General features: G+C 40.7%; 1 protein-coding gene across 3 annotated transcripts in view; it reads left to right on the plus strand.

Annotated features, from left to right (window-relative positions):
- Positions 1–19,646, plus strand: part of LOC148855465 (putative cyclic nucleotide-gated ion channel 20, chloroplastic) — a 162,102-nt gene that overhangs the window by 30,160 nt on the left and 112,296 nt on the right. For all 3 annotated transcript variants that reach the window (XM_088982291.1, XM_088982292.1, XM_088982293.1), the window contains 2 exons: positions 10,146–10,244; positions 11,456–11,593. In XM_088982291.1, coding sequence (XP_088838417.1) covers positions 10,146–10,244; positions 11,456–11,593 — 237 coding nt within the window. The remainder of the gene's footprint in view (positions 1–10,145; positions 10,245–11,455; positions 11,594–19,646) is intronic.

Consider the following 19,646-nt stretch of genomic DNA (forward strand, 5'->3'; position numbering starts at 1 on the left):
TAAACAAGAAGAAAAGAGGAGAAACCCTAAGATATCAAAATTAGATTTTGAACCTAGGGTTTTGTGCAAGAGAACATCTTGCGAATTGAGATAGGATCTCATACACACTCCAGAGAGAAGAGAAGCGATTTCAGCCATCTTTACTTAAGGAGTTCTCCTCCAGCCGCCGCCATTTTTTCTGACAAGATTCGATCTTTGAAGAAGAAAGAAATCAAGAAATCAGTTCTTGACATCAGTTTTGTAGAAAAGACTGAAAAGATTTGGTGCTCAGAGTTTCCAAAGGGTTCTTGCGAAGGACTCAGTGTGTAGGACGCACTTTGCTGGTTCCATTCCACCTATTGCTATGTCATCTTCAGCAGGAGCGGATCTTGGTGTCCTCTTTGGGCGTGAACACCAACTTTGGGAGATACTGCTTCTCTGGATCAGGTATAATCCTTCCTTTGTCTTTGGTTTAGATCTGGTTCGATTATGGTTCAAGTAGGATCCTTGAATATTGCATTCTTAAATTAGGGAATACGATTCCCAGTTGGAAGAAAGTAGGAAATTTTTTTGAAATTCGCCCACCCATTATGCAATCTTTATGGCGTCCATACGATGGATCCTACCATCCTTTCATCCTCTTCTGTAAACTGCGTATCTATTGCCAGGAGGCCAATCTTCATCGCACCTGAAGTTGCTCATGGGGATGAATACGGATTCCATGCCGACGTCTGAGCTCTTGGGTGTATGATGATTTAGATGGCCATCGTTGCAATTGATGTTTTACTTAGTGCCAATAAAATCTAGGTCAAGTCTAACGGTTGAATTCATAGAGGTAAACAGAAGATGGAGGAACTAAAATGCAAAAGTTTATGTTTGGTTTTTTTAGGTTGCTGAACTGAAATACCAGGTGCTGAGGACTATAACTACCATAATTACACCAAACCGAAGCCTTTTAAACCCGTTTTGGAATGAGGACATGATGTTCATCGTCCTTGAGCCATTGGAAGATTATCTGATGCTCTTTGTAGAGGATCGAATGGGGCTAGGAAGAGACAAAGTCTTGGGTCAGGTACTGGTTCCAGTATGGCAATAGAACAGAGGATCGATGGTAAGTCGGAGGTTTCAAACTGGTTTAGCCTAGACATGCATTACAACTTTACCGAATCCAAGGTTTTGAGGTTTGGTTCATGGATTCATCTTTGGATCTAATTGGTTCAAGTTTGACAGTTGAATTCACAGAGGTAAACGACAGAGTGGTTGGAACAGTTGTTAAGATCTGTAAGCTGGGTGGCATGCTCTATTATGTAGTCATTTGTAGTGGCGGTGGCGGAGGTGGGAGAATACAGGGGAATGGGTGAGAGAAAAGAAAGGGATAGAGAAAGGCTGTGTGTGAGTGAGAAAGGGAGAGAAAACTAGAAGGGAATCTAGAGAGTATGGATGAGGTGAGAGGAATCCCCTTTCCTTATTTGTAGCAGTTGCTATGTTTCTGCTAAAAATAAGACTTCTCAGAAATCTTTATCGTCTTCGACTTGAAGAGGAATGCAGAGCGGCGGCAATTTCTCTCCACCTCTTTCTTTCTCTTTCTCTCTCCCCTCAAACTTCTTTCCTCCACTATAGAAACCATAGCTATTGTTGGAATCTCATCGCTGTTAGACAGTGTATGTGCCCTTAGCTCCAATCCGCATGATTTACATTATGACATTTATTGTAAATGAATAAAGTACATATTTGATTCATGTTATTATGGTGTGTTTGTGTAATACCCTTAAACTGGACACATATGAGACTCATGCTAGTTTAGAATCTTCACAGCCGTTGGATGGATCTGGGGAGATTTATCCTGCCAAGGCTGACACTGATGTACTGCCGAGTTGGTTGGGGTGGCTTGTCTTAGCTACTAGGGTGAGACTTGAGGTACATGCAGTGTGGGTTTTCTTGAAACCTTGAACTAGACCAAAATTCCAGTATTGCCTTGGACCTTGGAGATTGTTTGGCAAAACTGGGATGTTACATCTGACCCCTAGACTCGATTATGATACTGCACTAGGTGTTGGGTTGGGCTATCTTGGATATGCCAATCAGTGAGATACTTAGAGGGGGTCAAAACCTAGGTATGTTGGGATAGTCCAAGAATTCATCTGAGTGGGTGATCATAGTGACAGGATCTGCCCCTTTGTCGGACAAAGTGAATGATCAGGAAAATGCACTCTCTCTGATGGAAACCTAAACTGTCGGCAGTGGATTTCAAATGTGTTTGAAATTTGGTTTTGCAAAATATATCTATATAGAGATATACTTATATATATTATGGTTTCAAAATGTTTGCAAAAAGGTTTTAATTCCCGGGATCCATGTGAGTAGAGAGTGCAACACTGCACCTTGTAGCCGAGGGAGAGGTCCTCTCTTGTCGGGCAGTGTTAGATCATTATGGGCTGAGAGGTAAGTGTAAGACCATTGAGGATTATACCTGATGGGCTAATCTTGCATCTGCCACAGTCCTTGGGCCTTCATAAGATGGTTGGACTCAAGGACCATTTAGTGTAATAGTTGGGCCCATTATGAGCCCATAGTGATGGACTCAGGGGTTAATTGTCTTTAGTAGTGAATTCGGCCAGGCCTTGTAACAGAGGCTAGGCTGAACCCATGTGGCTGATGTGTAGATCAGTGCTAGGGTCCCATGCCATACAAAGAGAGCCAAGCTAGCTAGCATTAAAGTGGAAGTGAGCCTGAAAGCTTAATGGACCTAAAAGCCCAGTTCGAATTGGGTTAATTAGATTAATTAAATAGGGGCGGATCTAGGATTTGGATCAACAAATAAGATAAGGGATTATCCTTATCCACTTAAAGAGTACATGTCCAAATAAAGATTTAGATCAAAGGAACTCGTAATTTGATTAGGAAGGCTGATCAAAGGAACTTGTAATTTAGATCAAAGAGTACTGATAAGATAAGGGATTATCCTTATCACTTTAAGAGTCTAGATCCAAATAAAGATTTGGATCAGGAAACTCCTAATGAGATTAGGAAGTTGTCTCTTTAGGTCTATAAATAAGAGAGCAGGGCGGACCTGAAAAAGACACTCACTCAATATAGAGAGAAGACAACTCAGTTAGACTGATCTTGCCTTCTGCTCTTTTTCTCCCTACTCTTGCCGCCCTACCCTGTTCGATCTCTAGTTCTTGGATTGGATCAAGATTTGATCTTGATGTTGTTTCTTGCCAGAAGAGACAATCTAGAAGTTGTGCTAATTGTCCCATTCGATTCTTGTTGAAGAATCACCAGTTCTTGGTGAAGAACTACCTGCTGATCCTACCTCATCCTAAGCTGTCGTCTTCAGTGGAGGGAGGATTGAAGGGATGAGATATCCATCATATGGACGCCCGAATCTTGCGGAATAGAATGGGTGAATTTCAAAAATCTCTCTCCATCCTACTGGGAATCGTATTCCCTATTTTAGAAAAACCATATTTTTTAAGGATCAATCTCGAACCAAGAACCGAACCAAATCTGAAGAAAAGCAGTAGGAGAGGGATGTACCTGATACGGAGAAATAGTATCTCCCAATAAAAGTGTTCACGCCCAAGGAAGGAACCAAAAACTGCTCCCATTGAAGATGGCGTAGTGCAGGATGGAGCAGAATCAGTAGCATTTTCAAAAGAACCAGATCCTTCGCCAGAATCAGTTGGACGGCATGTGAGCACTACTTCCAGTCAGCCCTTTCACAAAGGATTGATATCAAGATCCAATCTTGATCACTCTCACTGAGAATAGGAGATCGAATTGGCAGATATGGCGGCGGCAGGAAGGAGGCGGCAAGAGAGACTTAGCGCAGTGATGCAGAATTCTCTCTTCTGTGATTTCAGCTCTGAAGACGGGATGTGAAGTGTCTAAAAAGGCTGCCGCCCCCTCCTTTTATAACCTTAAAGGGATCATCTTCTAATCCTATTAGGAGTTGCTGATCCAAATCATATTTCGATGAGAATTCCCTTTAAGTGATAAGGGTAAACCCTTATCTTATCTGCAGATTAGATCAGCCTTCTCCTAATCTCATTGGGAGGTTTCCAGATCTGAATCACATTTAGATCTGGACTCTTTGAGTGGATAGGGTTAAGACCCAATCCTATCTGCTAATCTAATCTCAGAATTCACCACTTATTTAACTGATCAAATCAGCCCAGTTCGAAATGGGCTTTAGGCCCAATAAGGTTATGTGTTCACTTAGCCTTCCAAACTGCTGCCTAGTTGGGCTTTCTTGTATGGCGTGGGACCCAAACATTGATCTACACATCAGCCACATGGGTTCAGTCCATCCTTTGTTACAAGGCCTTGAAAGGGATGGTAGAATCCATCAAATGGACGCCAAAACAGTTGCGGAATTGGTGGGCGAATTTCAAAAATTTTCTACCTACCTTTCAACTGGGAATCGCATTCCCTAATTTTGGAATCAAGATTCAAGGATCCTACTTGAACCAGAACCGAACCAGATCTGAACCATAAGTGAAGGGAGGAATTATACCTGATCCAGAGAAATAATATCTCCCAAAGTTGGTGTTCACGCCCAAAGAAGAAACCAAGATCTGCTCCTGTTGAGGATGACACAACAACTGTGGAACAAAACCAGCAGGGTGTGTCCTACACCCTGAATCCTTCACAAGAATCCTTTGTATGACAATGAGCACCAAACCAAATCAGCATTTCAAGAAAAACTGATATCAAGAACTTTTCTTGATCTTTCTCTGGTAGAGAAAATGAACTATGACAGATGGTTGCGGTTACAACAGGAGGAAACTGGAGAAGAAGGGCGAACTGCTTTTCTTCTCTAGGGTTTCTGAGATCCTATCTCACAAAACTGCAGGTTGCATGTTCTGTGTTTCTAGGGTTCGAATTCTTGTAATTCGATTAGGGTTTCCTCCAGTTGCTTAATGATTAAGAAAAGGATTTCCTGATCATATCAGGAGTTGCCCCTTATCCAAATCAGTATTTGGATTAGGACTCTTCTTAATCATATCAGGAGTTGCCCCTTAATAATAAGGTTATGTGCTCAAAAGTCTTCCAAACTGTTGCCCAGTTGGGCTTCTTTGTATGGCGTGGGACCCAAGCATTGATCTACACACCAGCCACATGGGTTCGGCCCAGCCTTTGTTACAAAGCCTGGCCGAATTCATTGGAGAGCCCAGTGAACCCCCTGAGCCCATCACATGGACCCTATGGGCCCAACACTAACACTAAGTGGTCCCTGGGCCAAGCCATCTTATAAAAACACAGGGACTGTGGGTAGGTGCAAGATTAGCCCATTAGGTATCATCCCAAATGGCCTTACACTTAACCTCTTAGCCCATAATGATCAAGCACTGCCCGACAAGAGAGGACCTCTCCCTCGGCTGCAAGGAACAGTGCTGCACTCTCCACTTACATGGATCCTGGGAATTAAAACCGTTTGTATACAATTTTGAAACCATACTTAAATATATATCATATATATAAATTTTGCAAAACAAAATTCCAACGATTGAAATCAACTGCCGACAGTTTGGTTTCCATCAGAGAGAGTGCATCCTCGATCATTACCTTTGTCCGACAAAGGGGATGATCCCGTCACTATGATCACCCACTCAGATGAATTCTCAGACTGTCCCAACATACCCAGGTTTTGACCCATATCAAGGATCTCACTGATTGGCATATCAAAGATAGCCGAATTCGACACCTAGTGCAGTACCATAATCGGGTCTAGGGGTCAGGTGTAACTTTCCAGTTTTGCCCATCAATCTCCAAGGTCCAGGGCAATACTGGAAATCTGGTCCGATTCAAGGGTTCGATTGATCCTACATTGCATGTGCCTTGGGTCTCACCCTAGCAGCTGAGACAAGCCACCCCAACAGTTGGCAGCACACCAGTGTCAACTTTGGCAGCATAAATCTCCCCCGATTTATCCAATGGCTATGAACATTCAAAACCAACACAAATATCATTAAGTGTCCAGTTTTAGGGTCTTACACAGAAGTATACCACACAACATGAATCAAACATGTACTTCATTTATTTACATTAAATATCAAAAGCACATCACAACTGATTGAAACTAAGGGCATACAAAAACTGTCCAACTGGCTTGGCCGAATACACTGTTATGGACAGTGCACCCCCTGAAACCCATCGCATGGGCTCTATGCGCCCAACACTTACCCTAAGTGGTCCCTGGGCCAAGCCACCTTGTAACACCCAGGGACTGTGGGCAGATGCAAAATTAGCCCATTAGGTATTACCCTCAATGGTCTTACACTTAACCTCTCAGCCCATAATGATCAAACACTGCCCGACAAGAGAGGACCTCTCCCTCGGCTGCAAGGAACAGTGTTGCACTCTCTGCTCACATGGATATCGGGAATTAAAACCTTTTGCAAACGTTTGGAAACCATATTATATATACTTTTATATCTCATATAAAATATATTTTGCAAAACAAATCTCAACGATTGAAATCGGCTACCGGTAGTCTTGGTTTCCATCAAAGAGAGTGCATCCCCGATCATTACCTTTGTCCGACAAAGGGGTTGATCCTGTCACTATGATCACCCACTCAGATGAATTCTCATATTGTCCCAACATACCCAGGTTTTGACCCCCGCTAAGGATCTCACTGATTGGCATTTCAAAGACAGCCCAATCCGGCACCTAGTGCAGTATCATAATCGAGTCTAGGGGTCAGGTGTGAAGGGATGAGAGATCCATCACATGGACGCCCAAAGATTGCGGAATAAGGGGCGAATCTCAAAAATTTTTCTTGTCCCTTCAACTGGGAATCACATTCCCTATTTAGAAAATCATATTTTCAAGGATAAATCTTGAACCTTAAACTGAACCAGATCTGAACCAAAAGGAATGGGAGAGAATAATACCTGATACAGAGAAGTAATATCTCCCAACGAAGGTGTTCACGCCCAAGGAAGGATCCATAGACTGCTCCCACTGAAGATGGCGCAGTGCAGGATGGAGCAGAATCAGCAGTGTTCTCCCCCAAGAACTCTGTCCTTCGCAAGAAACAACAGGATGGAACGTGAGCACAGCTTCCTTTTCAATCCTTTCTCAAAGAACTGATGTCAAGATCCAATCTTGACTTCTCCCACAGCTTGAGATCGAACTGGCAAACAGGGCGGCAAGAGCAGGGAGGCAGCAAGAGAGTATTCGCAGGGTGCAGAATTCTCTCTTCTTGATTTCAGCAGTAAAGAGGATCTGATGTGTTTCTTGGTCTCTCTCAAGGCTGCCGCCCCCTCCTTTTTGTTACTTTGAAAAAAAATCAGCTCCTAATCCCATTAGGAGGTGCTTATCCAAATCATATTTGGATCAACCTTCTCTTCTAGTGATAAGGATAAACCCTTATCTTATCTGCAAATTAGATTAGCTTTATCCTAATCCCATTAGGAGGTTTCTAGATCTGAATCACATTCAGATCTGGACTCTCTGAGTGGATAGGGTTAAGACCCTATCCTATCTGCTAATCTATCTCAGAATTCGTCCCTTTAATTAACTAAATAAATAGCCCAGTTCGAAATGGGCTTTAGGCCCATTAAGCTTATGTGCTCACTTAACCTTCATAACTGCTGCCCAGTTGGGCTTCCTTGTATGGCGTGGGACCCAAGCATTGATCTACACATCAGCCACATGGGTTCGGCCAAACCTTTGTTACAACGCCTGGTCGAATACACTGTTAAAGACAGTGCACCCCCTGAAACCCATCGAATGGGCTCTATGGGCCCAACACTTACCCTAAGTGGTCCCTGGGCCAAGCCACCTTGTAACACCCAGGGACTGTGGGCAGATGCAAGATTAGCCTATCAGGTATTATCCTCAATGGTCTTACACTTAACCTCTCAGCCCATAATGATCATACACTGCCCGACAAGAGAGGACCTCTCCCTCGGTTGCAAGGAACAGTGTTGCAATCTCCACTTATATGGATCCCGGGAATTAAAACCCTTTTGCAAACATTTTAGAAACCATAATATATATAATTTTATATTTCATATAAAATATACTTTGCAAAACAAATTTCAACGGTTGAAATCGGCTGCCGACAGTCTTGGTTTCCAACAGTGAGAGCACATCCCCGATCATTACCTTTGTCCGACAAAGGGGTTGATCCTGTCACTATGATCACCCACTCAGATGAATTCTTGGATTGTCCCAACATACCCAGGTTTTGACCCCCACTAAGGATCTTCTGATTGGTACATGAAAGACAGACCAATCCGACACCTAGTGTATTATCATAATCGAGTCTAGGGGTCGGGTGTAACTTTCCAGTTTTGCCCATCAATCTCCAAAGTCCAGGGCAATACTGGAAATCTGGTCCAGTTCAAAGATTCAATTAATCCCACACTGTATGTGCCTATGGTCTCACCCCGGTAGCTGAGACAAGCCACCCCAACCGACTTGGTGGCACCACAGTGTCAGCCTTGTCAGGATAGGTCTCCCCAGACCGACCCACTGGCTGTGAACACTCTAAACTAACACGAGTCTCAATAAGTGTCCAGTTTAAGGGTATTACACAGAAACATACCAAGGGCACATGAATCAAATATGCACTTTTATTCATTTACAATAAACTCATAAAGTACATCAATTTTGATTGAAGCTAAGGGCATGCAACTGTCTAACAAGGATTTGGTACACTCTTTGGGCGTGAACACCTACGTTGGGTGGAGCATTTTTGCTTGGGTTCCGTATCAGGTATATCCCTCCCTTATTTTGGTTTTAGATTTGGTCCGGTTTGGTTACAAGAACGAACTTGAAAATGCAGTTTTCTAAATTGGGAATAGGATTTCCAAATGGGAGTAAAGAAATTTTTGAAATTTCACCCAACCTTCCTGCATGGTTCGGCCATTCATATGATGGATCTCCCATCCCTTCAATCGCCTCGTTCTCCTTGCACCCCAGCATCTCCCTTTTTTTGTTGCTCAAACTAAATCACCGTTGCCGTTGTAACTTCCGGCGGCGGCGGCGGTCCTTTCTCAAACCAAGTTACCAGAAATCCCCTGTTCTAATCGGCTTTCACATGGACCACCCCACTTCGCCTTCAGCCATTTGACCGATCAGCAGATTGAGTTCGGATTCCAGGCACGCTTGGTAAAAAGTTGTTTGGGTAAAGAGGTGGTTGACTAATCACCACTTAGAGATCAAATTTTCTACTTCGACACTGCACTCTGCATGAAACTCTCCGTTTGGACCAGTTTAAGTGATGGATGAAAATGAGCTTTCCGCTAGCCAATCTTATTGTTGGATTCTTAATTCATACCCATATTGGTTTTGTCTTTAATCCCATTGATGGGAACTTTCAGGAAGGGTTTTTCAAATGAGGAAAAGGGATTTTTCATACCACACATATTCAGACATAAACAGAGATATAAACAGTCCATACGCATACCTATCAATAAACACTGCCACATGGATGAAATCCAGTCCAAAAGAGAAAGAAGACGCTACACTATCAGCCGACTTGAGGATTCTGTTCACACCTGTCCACCACCAGCCCTCTTCGAGTCATCGATTAGAGAGTTCTAGCAAACCACCACAATGATCAATACCACAGCAGCTGGAGGCATAGTTACCTCCAATAAGGAAAAATGACCACTTTTTGGTCCCTTATCGATCCTCCAATTAGTTTGGGAGTTATTTCAAAAAGAAGTTCTGATATGGTGTTCCCAGGTGGAAGGAAAGAAAAAAAACACTAGTACAGTCCTAGGTCTAAGATAAGTAAGAAGGAAAGAAGAAGAATAATAGAAAGAAGAGAGGAGAAGAAGAAAGGGTTTGGTCTGAGAAGAGGAAAAGTCAATCCCTCTCATCCAACCTACCTTATATTTATACTCTTTGTATTAGACTGCAAAAGACAAATCTGTCCTTCATTAAGTATGGGACACAACTTAAACCCAGACAAAATAGTCAAATGACCAAAGTGCCCTTGTACTGTTGACTCTAATACCATCAAATTGGTAATGCCATTTCAAAATTTCCTACAAAGTTTCCCGCAAATATTTGCATTTTTTGAAGTATCGTTTTCCCATAAAATAGAAAACTTGGACCATGTTTTTTTCCATGTTATATTTGTGCAGGTACATTATATTTGCTCTTCTTTTCTATTAATTTTAATTCTATTTTTTTCCTAGGAGTACAAATGCATAGTTCTTAATTGGCCCATGACGAAAACACTTGTGGTTCTTAGAAGTTTGACTGATTTTGTTTACTTATTGCACATGCTACTTCAGGTAAGCTACTCTCTTAGATCTTTGCATTTTTTAGCAGATTCTAAGATCCTTTCTTAGTAGTTTTGATTTCCACATATTCATATATTCTTTCATAGTAAATTAAAAAAAAATTATTGGTGATGGAAAAATTCAATAATAGTGTCTTCAAGTAACATGTCCATCTCACCCAATTGTATGCAATAAGTTCAAAAGAAGAAAGAAACAGAAAAAAACACTTTATTATCATTAATAAAAACTCTCAAGAATAGACCAAAAATTTATTATCAACCAGTTGTATGAAAAATATCACTTCATTATCCTTAATGACAATGTCAGAAAAAACTCTCTGGATGAGAAACTATCCAATCCAGAATAAGATTCCATGTCATTGAAATACCATGGTCCCTTGCTTATTGCATTGTGAAATTCAGTTCCATTCCATTATGATTGATTTATGTTTATAGCATCTATTGGGTCTGTTGGTTCACCAACTAAAACAATAATACTACAGATTTCAGATGACTTTGGTCTATCTGTCCAGTAACTGGGCTATAGGTTAAAACCAAACTGAGGTGGACTAGGGTACTTTTTCTTTTGCCTGTCTTCTTTTTTTCACTTGCATATTTTTGTTGGTTGGGAGTTGCAGTGCAAGAATGCTATGATATTCTCATTATCTTTATTTGTATTAGCACAACAAAATAATAATATTGGTAGGTGAAATTGCATCTATAACTTTAGATAGAACTTTTTTGTTTTGTCATATTTTTTTTTCTAAGCTCCTGATGGTAGTTTCAGTTTTCTTTTAGTTTTTTTTTTTCTTGTGGGTTGTACCTAATTGCTTTTGCATAGAACAGTAGGGTTTTTTGTTGTGTCAGATTGTTTTCTAAAGTCTCAATGATACTTTTGCATTTTTTTTAGTTTTTCGTGTGGGTTGTACGTAACTCCTTTTGCATAAGATAATTTGTCCTTTCATACTTTTTATGATTTTATCTTATCTCTGTTGGTAAATATGTTATTTTATTATTTTGATAAAAAGGAGCTTGTGCCAAGTGTATGCAAGCAGATCCTGATTCTTTTTTTGGTGTATTAATGCATATCTAGTACATCTGTCTTAAAGTTGGCTTTCCATGTCAACGGAAGTGTAATGAAGAAATATCTTTTTTCAATTCATTAACTTTTGTGGGAGACAGTTCAAATCTTATATATAACATTTTTTCTTCCTTTTTTTTCAGTTTAGGCTTGCTTATGTTGCTCCTGAATCTAGAGTTGTGGGTGCTGGTGAATTAGTTGATGATCCGAAGACAATTGCTCTCCATTACCTTGTAGGCTACTTTTTACTTGATATAGTTGTGGTACTGCCACTTCCTCAGGTAACGTTCTATCTCATGATTCTTTTCTTTTAGTGTCAGTGGAAATGTCGACTGGGGAATATGTCGGTTCCAGTAAAATTTTGTGTCACTACCCATGGAAATGGAAATGTGTGGAAATATTAGGAAATTTAGGGACATTTTAAACCATGTATAACTAAAAACTTTTGAATTGAAAGCTTTTCTTACACTTCATTAGAAAGATGTTATGGAAATTTGTAAATTTAATGAGCAGATATTATTGTGTCATTTGGCATTTCTAACACATTTACTATCTATTCATGCAGCAAGATCTAGTGAAGGTGGTTGCTTCTCTTCTTTTATTTAATCTCCTGTGGATGTTCCCCATAAATATGGGGACAGTTCTTTTTTTGTCTGACATTAGGAGGATAGGTTGTCTGAAGTGGGAAATTATATGGCACCCAACTTTGAAAGGTCTATTGTTGCATAGGGAGATTGAAGAATGCACACTTTTGTTTAAGACTTTTTTCCCTGGTTTGAAACAACTACTTGATTAACAAATGAGAAACTCAAACTCAACTCTATGTTAGTCCTAATTATTTAGGGCTGGCTATGCTAGTACTGTTTTGCCATTGTGCTCTATCAAGATCCATGTTTATTGTTAAATTGCAAGTCATCAGATCATTCCTTATCACTTCTTCCCATACTTACTCTGATATTTCCCTTGCTCTTTTAGATCCTTCTATTTGTACCAAGTCACTCCTTTTTGGTGTGATCATTTGTTGTCTGTGTAATTAAATCTATCTTCAGAGTTGATGGTTTTATGGTTTTATTGTTGTTTGTGTTACATGGTATCATGTGTACATTTGTGCAAATATTTTTCCTTTTTTTCTTTCTGTTTAGCTTTCATAGGGGAAATTTTTATGTAGTACATAATTACAAATATTGAGAATCTCATTTATGCACTACATTTATTCCCACTTATCACTTAGTTTATTAATAGAGTAAAATACTTAAAATACCCCCAGGTTTTGTGAAATGGATTAAGTAATACCCTATGGTTTCAATAATCCCTTAAGGTACCTTCAGTTTTTCTGATAATAGGATGAACGCAGCCTTCCGTTAGCACTCTGTTACATTATGTTCACCTGTGATAGCACGTGACTGTAATAATATTTTAAAAGCCCCATTTCCCCTCATCACCAACCTTATTTATCAAAATGGTTTTATCCACTGTCACAAAAAACAGTATTCCTTGCCAGAAGTATCCATGCGTTGCCCGGTGGCACTGAGGTCAAGTCCTCAGCTTTACTTTCACTGAAGTGGGGATTTCAGTGATTTTTCCCATTTTACAAGCTGATTTGATCCCCAAACCAACAAATTCCATCTCCATACCCCGTGGTGACAACTTTTCAAGGATTTGATCCCAAGTCCTCAGCTCTGTTTCCACTTAAGTGGGGATTTCAGATTTTACAAGTTGCAGAGGGTTCGTTTCTATTTCTTTTTCTCTGTTATGTCTATTTTTGTTATTTCTTTGTTTCATTCTCTGTGTTTCACATAAATTCCATAATTTGTTTTCAGCCATTGCAAACAACAAGGTAGAAAAAAGTGTCTACGGATTGTGTAAGTATGCTGAACCTGCAAGAACAAGAAAAGGGAAAGGTGAATAGCCATTGTTCTTGATGCCTAACAACTATCTTCATGTCTTCAATCTTGTTGGTGCCTGTATTCCAACTCAAAGAAGATACTGTTATTGGATTTCTGTGATTCCCCTATTGGGGCGAAATATGGCTTCACCATGGTTTCGTTGTGAATTGAAGACCTAAATTTCTATCTATAATTGATCTCTGATCTTAAAATCTGGGTTTCCTTGAAGTTCATTGTTTTGGGATTTTGTGTTTGGAGCACATACTCAGTGTGAGTATTTTGCTACAAGAAAGCCACCGGCTTCAGTAACACCTGAATTTATATAAAAAGCTGCCTGGTTTAAGACAGAGCAAAATCATAAATTGTTACATGGACTACATAGGAATTGTGGCTCAAGACTAAATGCAGCTTTATTTCTCAAACACCTTTTTTCTTGGGGGTGCCTTCATTCCTTTCAAGTTTGTCAAGGATGGGCTGAGTAGTGTCAACATTGGAAGAAAATAAAGGGGTCAGCATTGTTCTACTGGATCAAACAAATGGACCCTTCAGAAGCATTGATTGGGTCATTGTTTATTGGAACAATGCAAGGAGGATGACACTCAAGGCAATGATTTCATGCCTTGAGGAATATACCTGGAACCATGTGGTGGTCGAGACCAATGTGCCAGTGTATGAAAGTGTCTATGTTACAGTAGATATTTCAAGTGGAGTCATTTTTTATTTTTGGATTACTTTAGATCCATTTCAAGGTTTAAATCTTGTCAATCTTGAGAGGTTACCATGAAATCTCATGATGACACAGACTATAAACCTGAAAGATTTAGTTGGTAGATTTAGATTTATGGTGGGTAGATTTCTCTTTGGAAATTTTACAGATGAGCCCTGAAATGGGTAAAGCCAGTGCTTGGTCATGTTTTTTAAATTAAAAAAAAAAAAAGGAATAGGGGGAAAAAGACATTTTTGCTATTCTGTCAAGAGATAAAGGTGTTGCCCAATTTTTCAAAAACCTAGGGGTACTTTAAGGGATTATTGAGACCAGTGGGTATTACTTAGTCCATTTCACAAAACCTAGGGTTACATTTAAGTAAGTTGAAAACGGTCCTCTTGAAGTATAGAGCTGCTTGAGATTAGATGCAAAACCAGAAAACAAACAAGAGAAGATTAAGAAAATGAGAGAGAGAGAGAGAGCTGGCGACAATGAGAGTTAGAGAGTGAGAGGTTCGAACTAAACTTCCCTCTAACACTCTAAAACATTTTATTAAGTTAATCTTTGAATTATTACAGAGAGGCCCTTGGGTGGGCAAGAAATTACAAAAACAGAGTATATAAGAGTATGGGTCCAGAATAAGGCCCATTACAGAGGAAAACATAAACATAACATAGAATGACAGCCTATGGGCCATTCGGCTCATCTCCTCTACACTCCCCCTCAAGCTGAGCATAGATGTTAACCATGCCCAGCTTGCCAGTGTCATGTTGAAGCTTTGCCTTGGAAATACCTTTGGTGAGGAAATCTATCAATTGTCCTTCAGAAGTAATGAATCGAAGACATACTTCACCGGAAGAGACTCTTTCTCGAATAAAGTGTCTATCAACCTTAATATGTTTGGTTCTATCATGTTGTATTGGGTTGTGAGCAATGTTGATGGCAGCCTGATTATCACAGTACAACATCATGGGTTTGTCATTATCAATCCCAAGTTCTTCCATTAAGGACCTTAGCCCCAACAATTCAGAGACTCCATGTGCCATGGTTCTATACTCTGCTTCGGCGGAGGATCGGGCCACAACTGATTGTTTCTTACTCCTCCAAGAGATAACATTACCAGCCACCAAACTGCAATACCCTGAAGTAGATCTTCTATCATCAATATTTCCAGCCCAATCAGCATCGGTACAGGCTTCAAGTTTCAGATGACCATGTTTGGTAAATAGAATTCCTTTTCCTGGAGAGCCTTTCAGATAGCACAAAATTCGTTCTGCTGCTGCCATATGAGTATCTCTAGGAGCATGCATGAACTGGCTAATACAACTGACAACATACGCAATATTTGGCCTAGTCATGCACAGGTACAAGAGCTTCCCAAGAAGTCTCTGAAAGACCCCTTTGTCTTTCAACAATGTTCCATCTGAAGCTGAAAGTTTGTGACTCATATCAATGGGAGTTGCAACTGGTCTAGCACCCATTTTTCCAGTTTTAGACAGCAAATCAAGGACATATTTCCTTTGGAAAATAAGAATCCCATCCTTGGATCTATCAACTTGAAGTATCTCAACTCCCCCAGATCCTTAATCTCAAATTCTGTACGGAGGAAAGACTTAAGGGCCCGAATGCCTGAGGCATCATCACCAGTCACTATAATGTCATCAACATACACAATGAGATACACTGCTAGAGATCCACTTTTCTTCACAAAGAGAGTATGATCTGATTATGTCTGAACATAGCCGAATTTAAGTGCAACTCTAAATTTCTCAAACCAAGCTCTAGGAGACTGTTTGAGGCCATAAAGTGATTTCTTCATTTTGCATACCTTTCCTTGCATATCTTTCCCATACATTCCTGGAGGGAGACACATGTAGACCTCCTCATGTAAGTCACTATTCAGAAATGCATTCTTTACATCCAACTGATAAAGAGCCCAATCAAAGTGAGTTGCCAGAGATAACAGAACCCTCACAGATGTCATCTTGGCAACAGGGGCAAAGGTCTCCAAGTAGTCAATCCCATATGTCTATGTGTAGCCTTTTGCAACAAGTCTGGCCTTGTACCTCTCAATAGTCCCATCAGCCTTGTATTTAATTGTAAAGACCCACTTGCACCCAACAGGGTCCTTCCCTTCAGGCAAATCCACCACCTCCCAAGTATCACTTTTGTGTAGAGCATCCATTTCAGACTTCATGGCATCTCTCCATTCTGGAATCCCAAGAGCTTCTGACACAGACCTAGGAATGGGGTTAGAAGCAACTGAAGAGAGGTAGGCAAAGTATGAAGGAGAAAGTAGATCATAAGAAAGGTGCTTAGAAATGCAGTGTGCAGTGCACTTCCGCTTTCCTTTCCTAACAACAATGGGGACATCAAGATCTGGGAAAGATGGTTCCAAAGAGGCTGAAGCAGTACCTGTTATCTCATCTGTGATTGGGAATGTATGAGTCTCATTTGGTGCAAGGGAAACAACTTGCTCATTCCTGGATCTTTGCCTTTGATACACTTTGCGATTATGGGTAGGACAAGGAGGTAAAGAAATAGGGGCACTAGGGCAAGAGGAATGAAGTGACTGATCCTCCTTTGATTCATTTGGTGAGGATATAGGCTTGTCAAGTGACTCAACTGGGACAGGAAGAGGAAGAGCAAATACTTGTGACAGACTCTCCCCCTGTTGACAATGTCTTTCCTGAGAGGAACCATAAAAAAGAGAAAGCTCATCAAAGATAACATCTATAGAGACATGTCGAGTTCCAGCCTTTGGATCAAAACAACAATAACCCTTTTGTGTGGGGGAGTAACAAATGAAGATGCATTTGTGGGTTTTTGGTTTAAACTTATGTCTCTAGGCACTTAGAATTGGGAAGAGATCCTTGTCTGGATGAAGAAGACTGAAGGGGGATTTAAACCCTAAAACCTTGGATGGCATATGGTTTATGAGATAGGTAGCAGTAAGAACAACATCACCCCAAAATCTTGTGGGAACATGTGAGGAAAACAAAAGGCTCCTTGCAACTTCAACAATATGTCTATTTTTCCTTTCAGCAACTCCATTTTGTTTAGGGGTTCTAACACAGGAGCTTTGGTGAATAATCCCCATGTCAGAGAGATACAAGGATAAACTCTTCTCAAAATACTCTTTTGCATTGTCAGATCTGAAAATGTTAATTCTGCTATCAAATTGAGTTAAAACAAGCTCATGAAATTGCCTCACAAGTCTTGGGACTTCATCACGGGATTTCATTAGGTATATCCAAGTGAATCTAGAAAAGTCATCAATAAATAGGATGAAATATCTGTAGCCCCCCATAGAAGATAAGTGGTAAGGTCCCTACACATCATAGTGCACAATATGAAAAGGAAAAGAAGATATTTTATTGCTCACAGGGTAATTGTTTCAACAATGCTTTGACAACTGACATGAATCACAATTGAGACTGGACACACTGACTCCCTTAAACAATTTGGGAAGTAAATGACTTAAAGCAGAAAAAGGTAAATGACCCAACCGAAAATGACTCAACATAATTCGACTGACAGACTCTGAAGAAGTAGAACCAAAGGCAGCATTCTTGGGATGATCAATGCATTGGCCAGGAATGTCGAGCAAGTATATTCCATTTGCTTCATGGCCACTCCCAATCACCTTTCGAGACTCCAGGTCCTGAAACACACTGTGAGAAGGGAAAAAGGTTACAGAACAATTCAATGACTTGGTCAAGCTACTTAGATAATAAATTGGTATTTAATTTAGGTAAATGAAGAGTGGAAGATAAGAGTAAGGAGTCTGTAGCCTTGACAGTTCCGTTGTAGAAATAGAGGCAAGAGAACCATCAGCTAAGGTGATTTTGTCTCGACCAGGAAGCAAATCATACGAAACAAACAGAGTGGAAAGGTTGGTCTTGTGATCAGAAGCACCTGAGTCTATGATCCAAGGGGTCTTAGGATTACCTGAGGCGGATGCATGGTTAGCAGAAGCTCTTATACCTGAGTGAGCAAATGCGGTGGTGGCTGAATTTTCAGAAGGGTTGGATGATGAAATTACACCTTCAAGATGGCTGATCATCTTTCCAAACTTCTCATACTCAGCTTTCATGGCTGTCAACTGTGCACAGGCAGACTCAACTTCTGTATCTGTACCCATGGCTGCATTTGCGCTCCCTGTCTTTCTACTATCATTTTTTTTTCTGGAACCGAATAGGGACAAGACTGGGATGCAATTTCCAGCACTTGTCCTTGGTGTGTTTTGGATTCTTGCAATATTTATAGACCACCTCCTTCTTTCTGGTGCCACTGGGAGCCCCTATAACCCCTTTGGGTTTAACCCCCATATTTGCAAAATGGTCATTGATGCCAACTCCTTGAACTTGTACTTGTCTTCTACTCTTTTCACTGCTGACCAAAGCATATGTTTGCGACAATGAAACACTTTCCTTGGACAAAATGTTCTGCTTTGTGATTTTATATTCATGATTTAGCCCAGTTAGGAACTCAAAGACCCTGTTCCTTTCAACTAGTTTCCTGTATGTTTTAGCATCTTTGGGGGTATCCCATGTTACAGCCTCTATCGGATCAATCTTTTGCCATAAATATTTCAGGGTTGAGAAGTATGCCGCAAGGGATTTCTCCCCCTGTCTTAGATTCTTCACATCACTCAGTTTATAGGCTCTGGCAACATTCAATTTCTGGGAGTCGGTTTCTGCAACACTATCCCAGATTTCCTTAGCCGAGTTCATCCAAAGATAGTGTTGACTAATCTGTCGCTGCATTGAATTCACAAGCCACCCAATCACTGTGTAGTTCTCTTGCATCCCTCTCTCATAAGATGGATCGTCCTCTGGGGGAGCTTTCTTGCTCCCAGAAACAAACCCCTATTTTCCTCTGCTACAAATATGGATTTTCACTGATTGTGACCATGCCAAGTAGTTGGTCCCATCAAGTTTAACTGTAGTTATAGCCAACATAGAATCGGCTGGGGTTCTCAAAGTCTGTCCATATTCAGCAGCACTTTTGCTTTCATGGTCTGAGAAGTCCATCAAGAAAAGGTTCCAATTAGGGTTTTAATAAGTTTCTCAAAGTGCAGGGATTCTTGATGAACTTGGTTTGAGCTGAATCGGCAACATCACACAGCTCACAAAATCAGTTCAGTCTTGACAACCATGACAGCCAAGCTCGGTGGCAGCTCTTTCTAGAAGAAGAAATACTATTTCAGCCTTCAAGGGGCAACTAGCAGACCTCCAAACACAAAGTATTCCAGGTCCCCAACAACCGTTGTCCCAAGGAGAAGAAATAACAGTCCACAGTCCTTAAGAGGCCTTTTAACAAACACTCTGTGTGCCGTAGTTAACACCCTACTGATAACTAGTAGAAACCACTTCAATAGTATTTCGTATAGGTCCAAGAAAAGGCTGGGCTGAATTAGAGACTAATACCACTGAGTCCAAACCAGTTTCAGCAACTTGACAGTCCAACAACAGCCGAACTGCTCCCCAAAATAACCCAGAAATCTCTGAGTTGAATCAGTCCAGCAACAGCCGAACAGTAGGGCAGAATGAAGAGGGTTTTCGAGGACTTTAACAACCCTCCCAAGCAAAGAAAATAACCCAGCAATAACTGTGGTAACTTATAGTATGTGAATCTCTGATTTGCGCTTCAAATCAGGCCGAACATCTTTCTCTCTAATTCTTCCTAGTCACCGAACTATTCTCCAAGCGGGTAGAGACTTGGGCACCCTCCAGTGAC

Source organism: Nelumbo lutea, chromosome 4 (genome assembly GCF_056320005.1).
Source record: "Nelumbo lutea isolate HS-2025 chromosome 4, American lotus-T2T, whole genome shotgun sequence".
NCBI lineage: Eukaryota > Viridiplantae > Streptophyta > Magnoliopsida > Proteales > Nelumbonaceae > Nelumbo > Nelumbo lutea.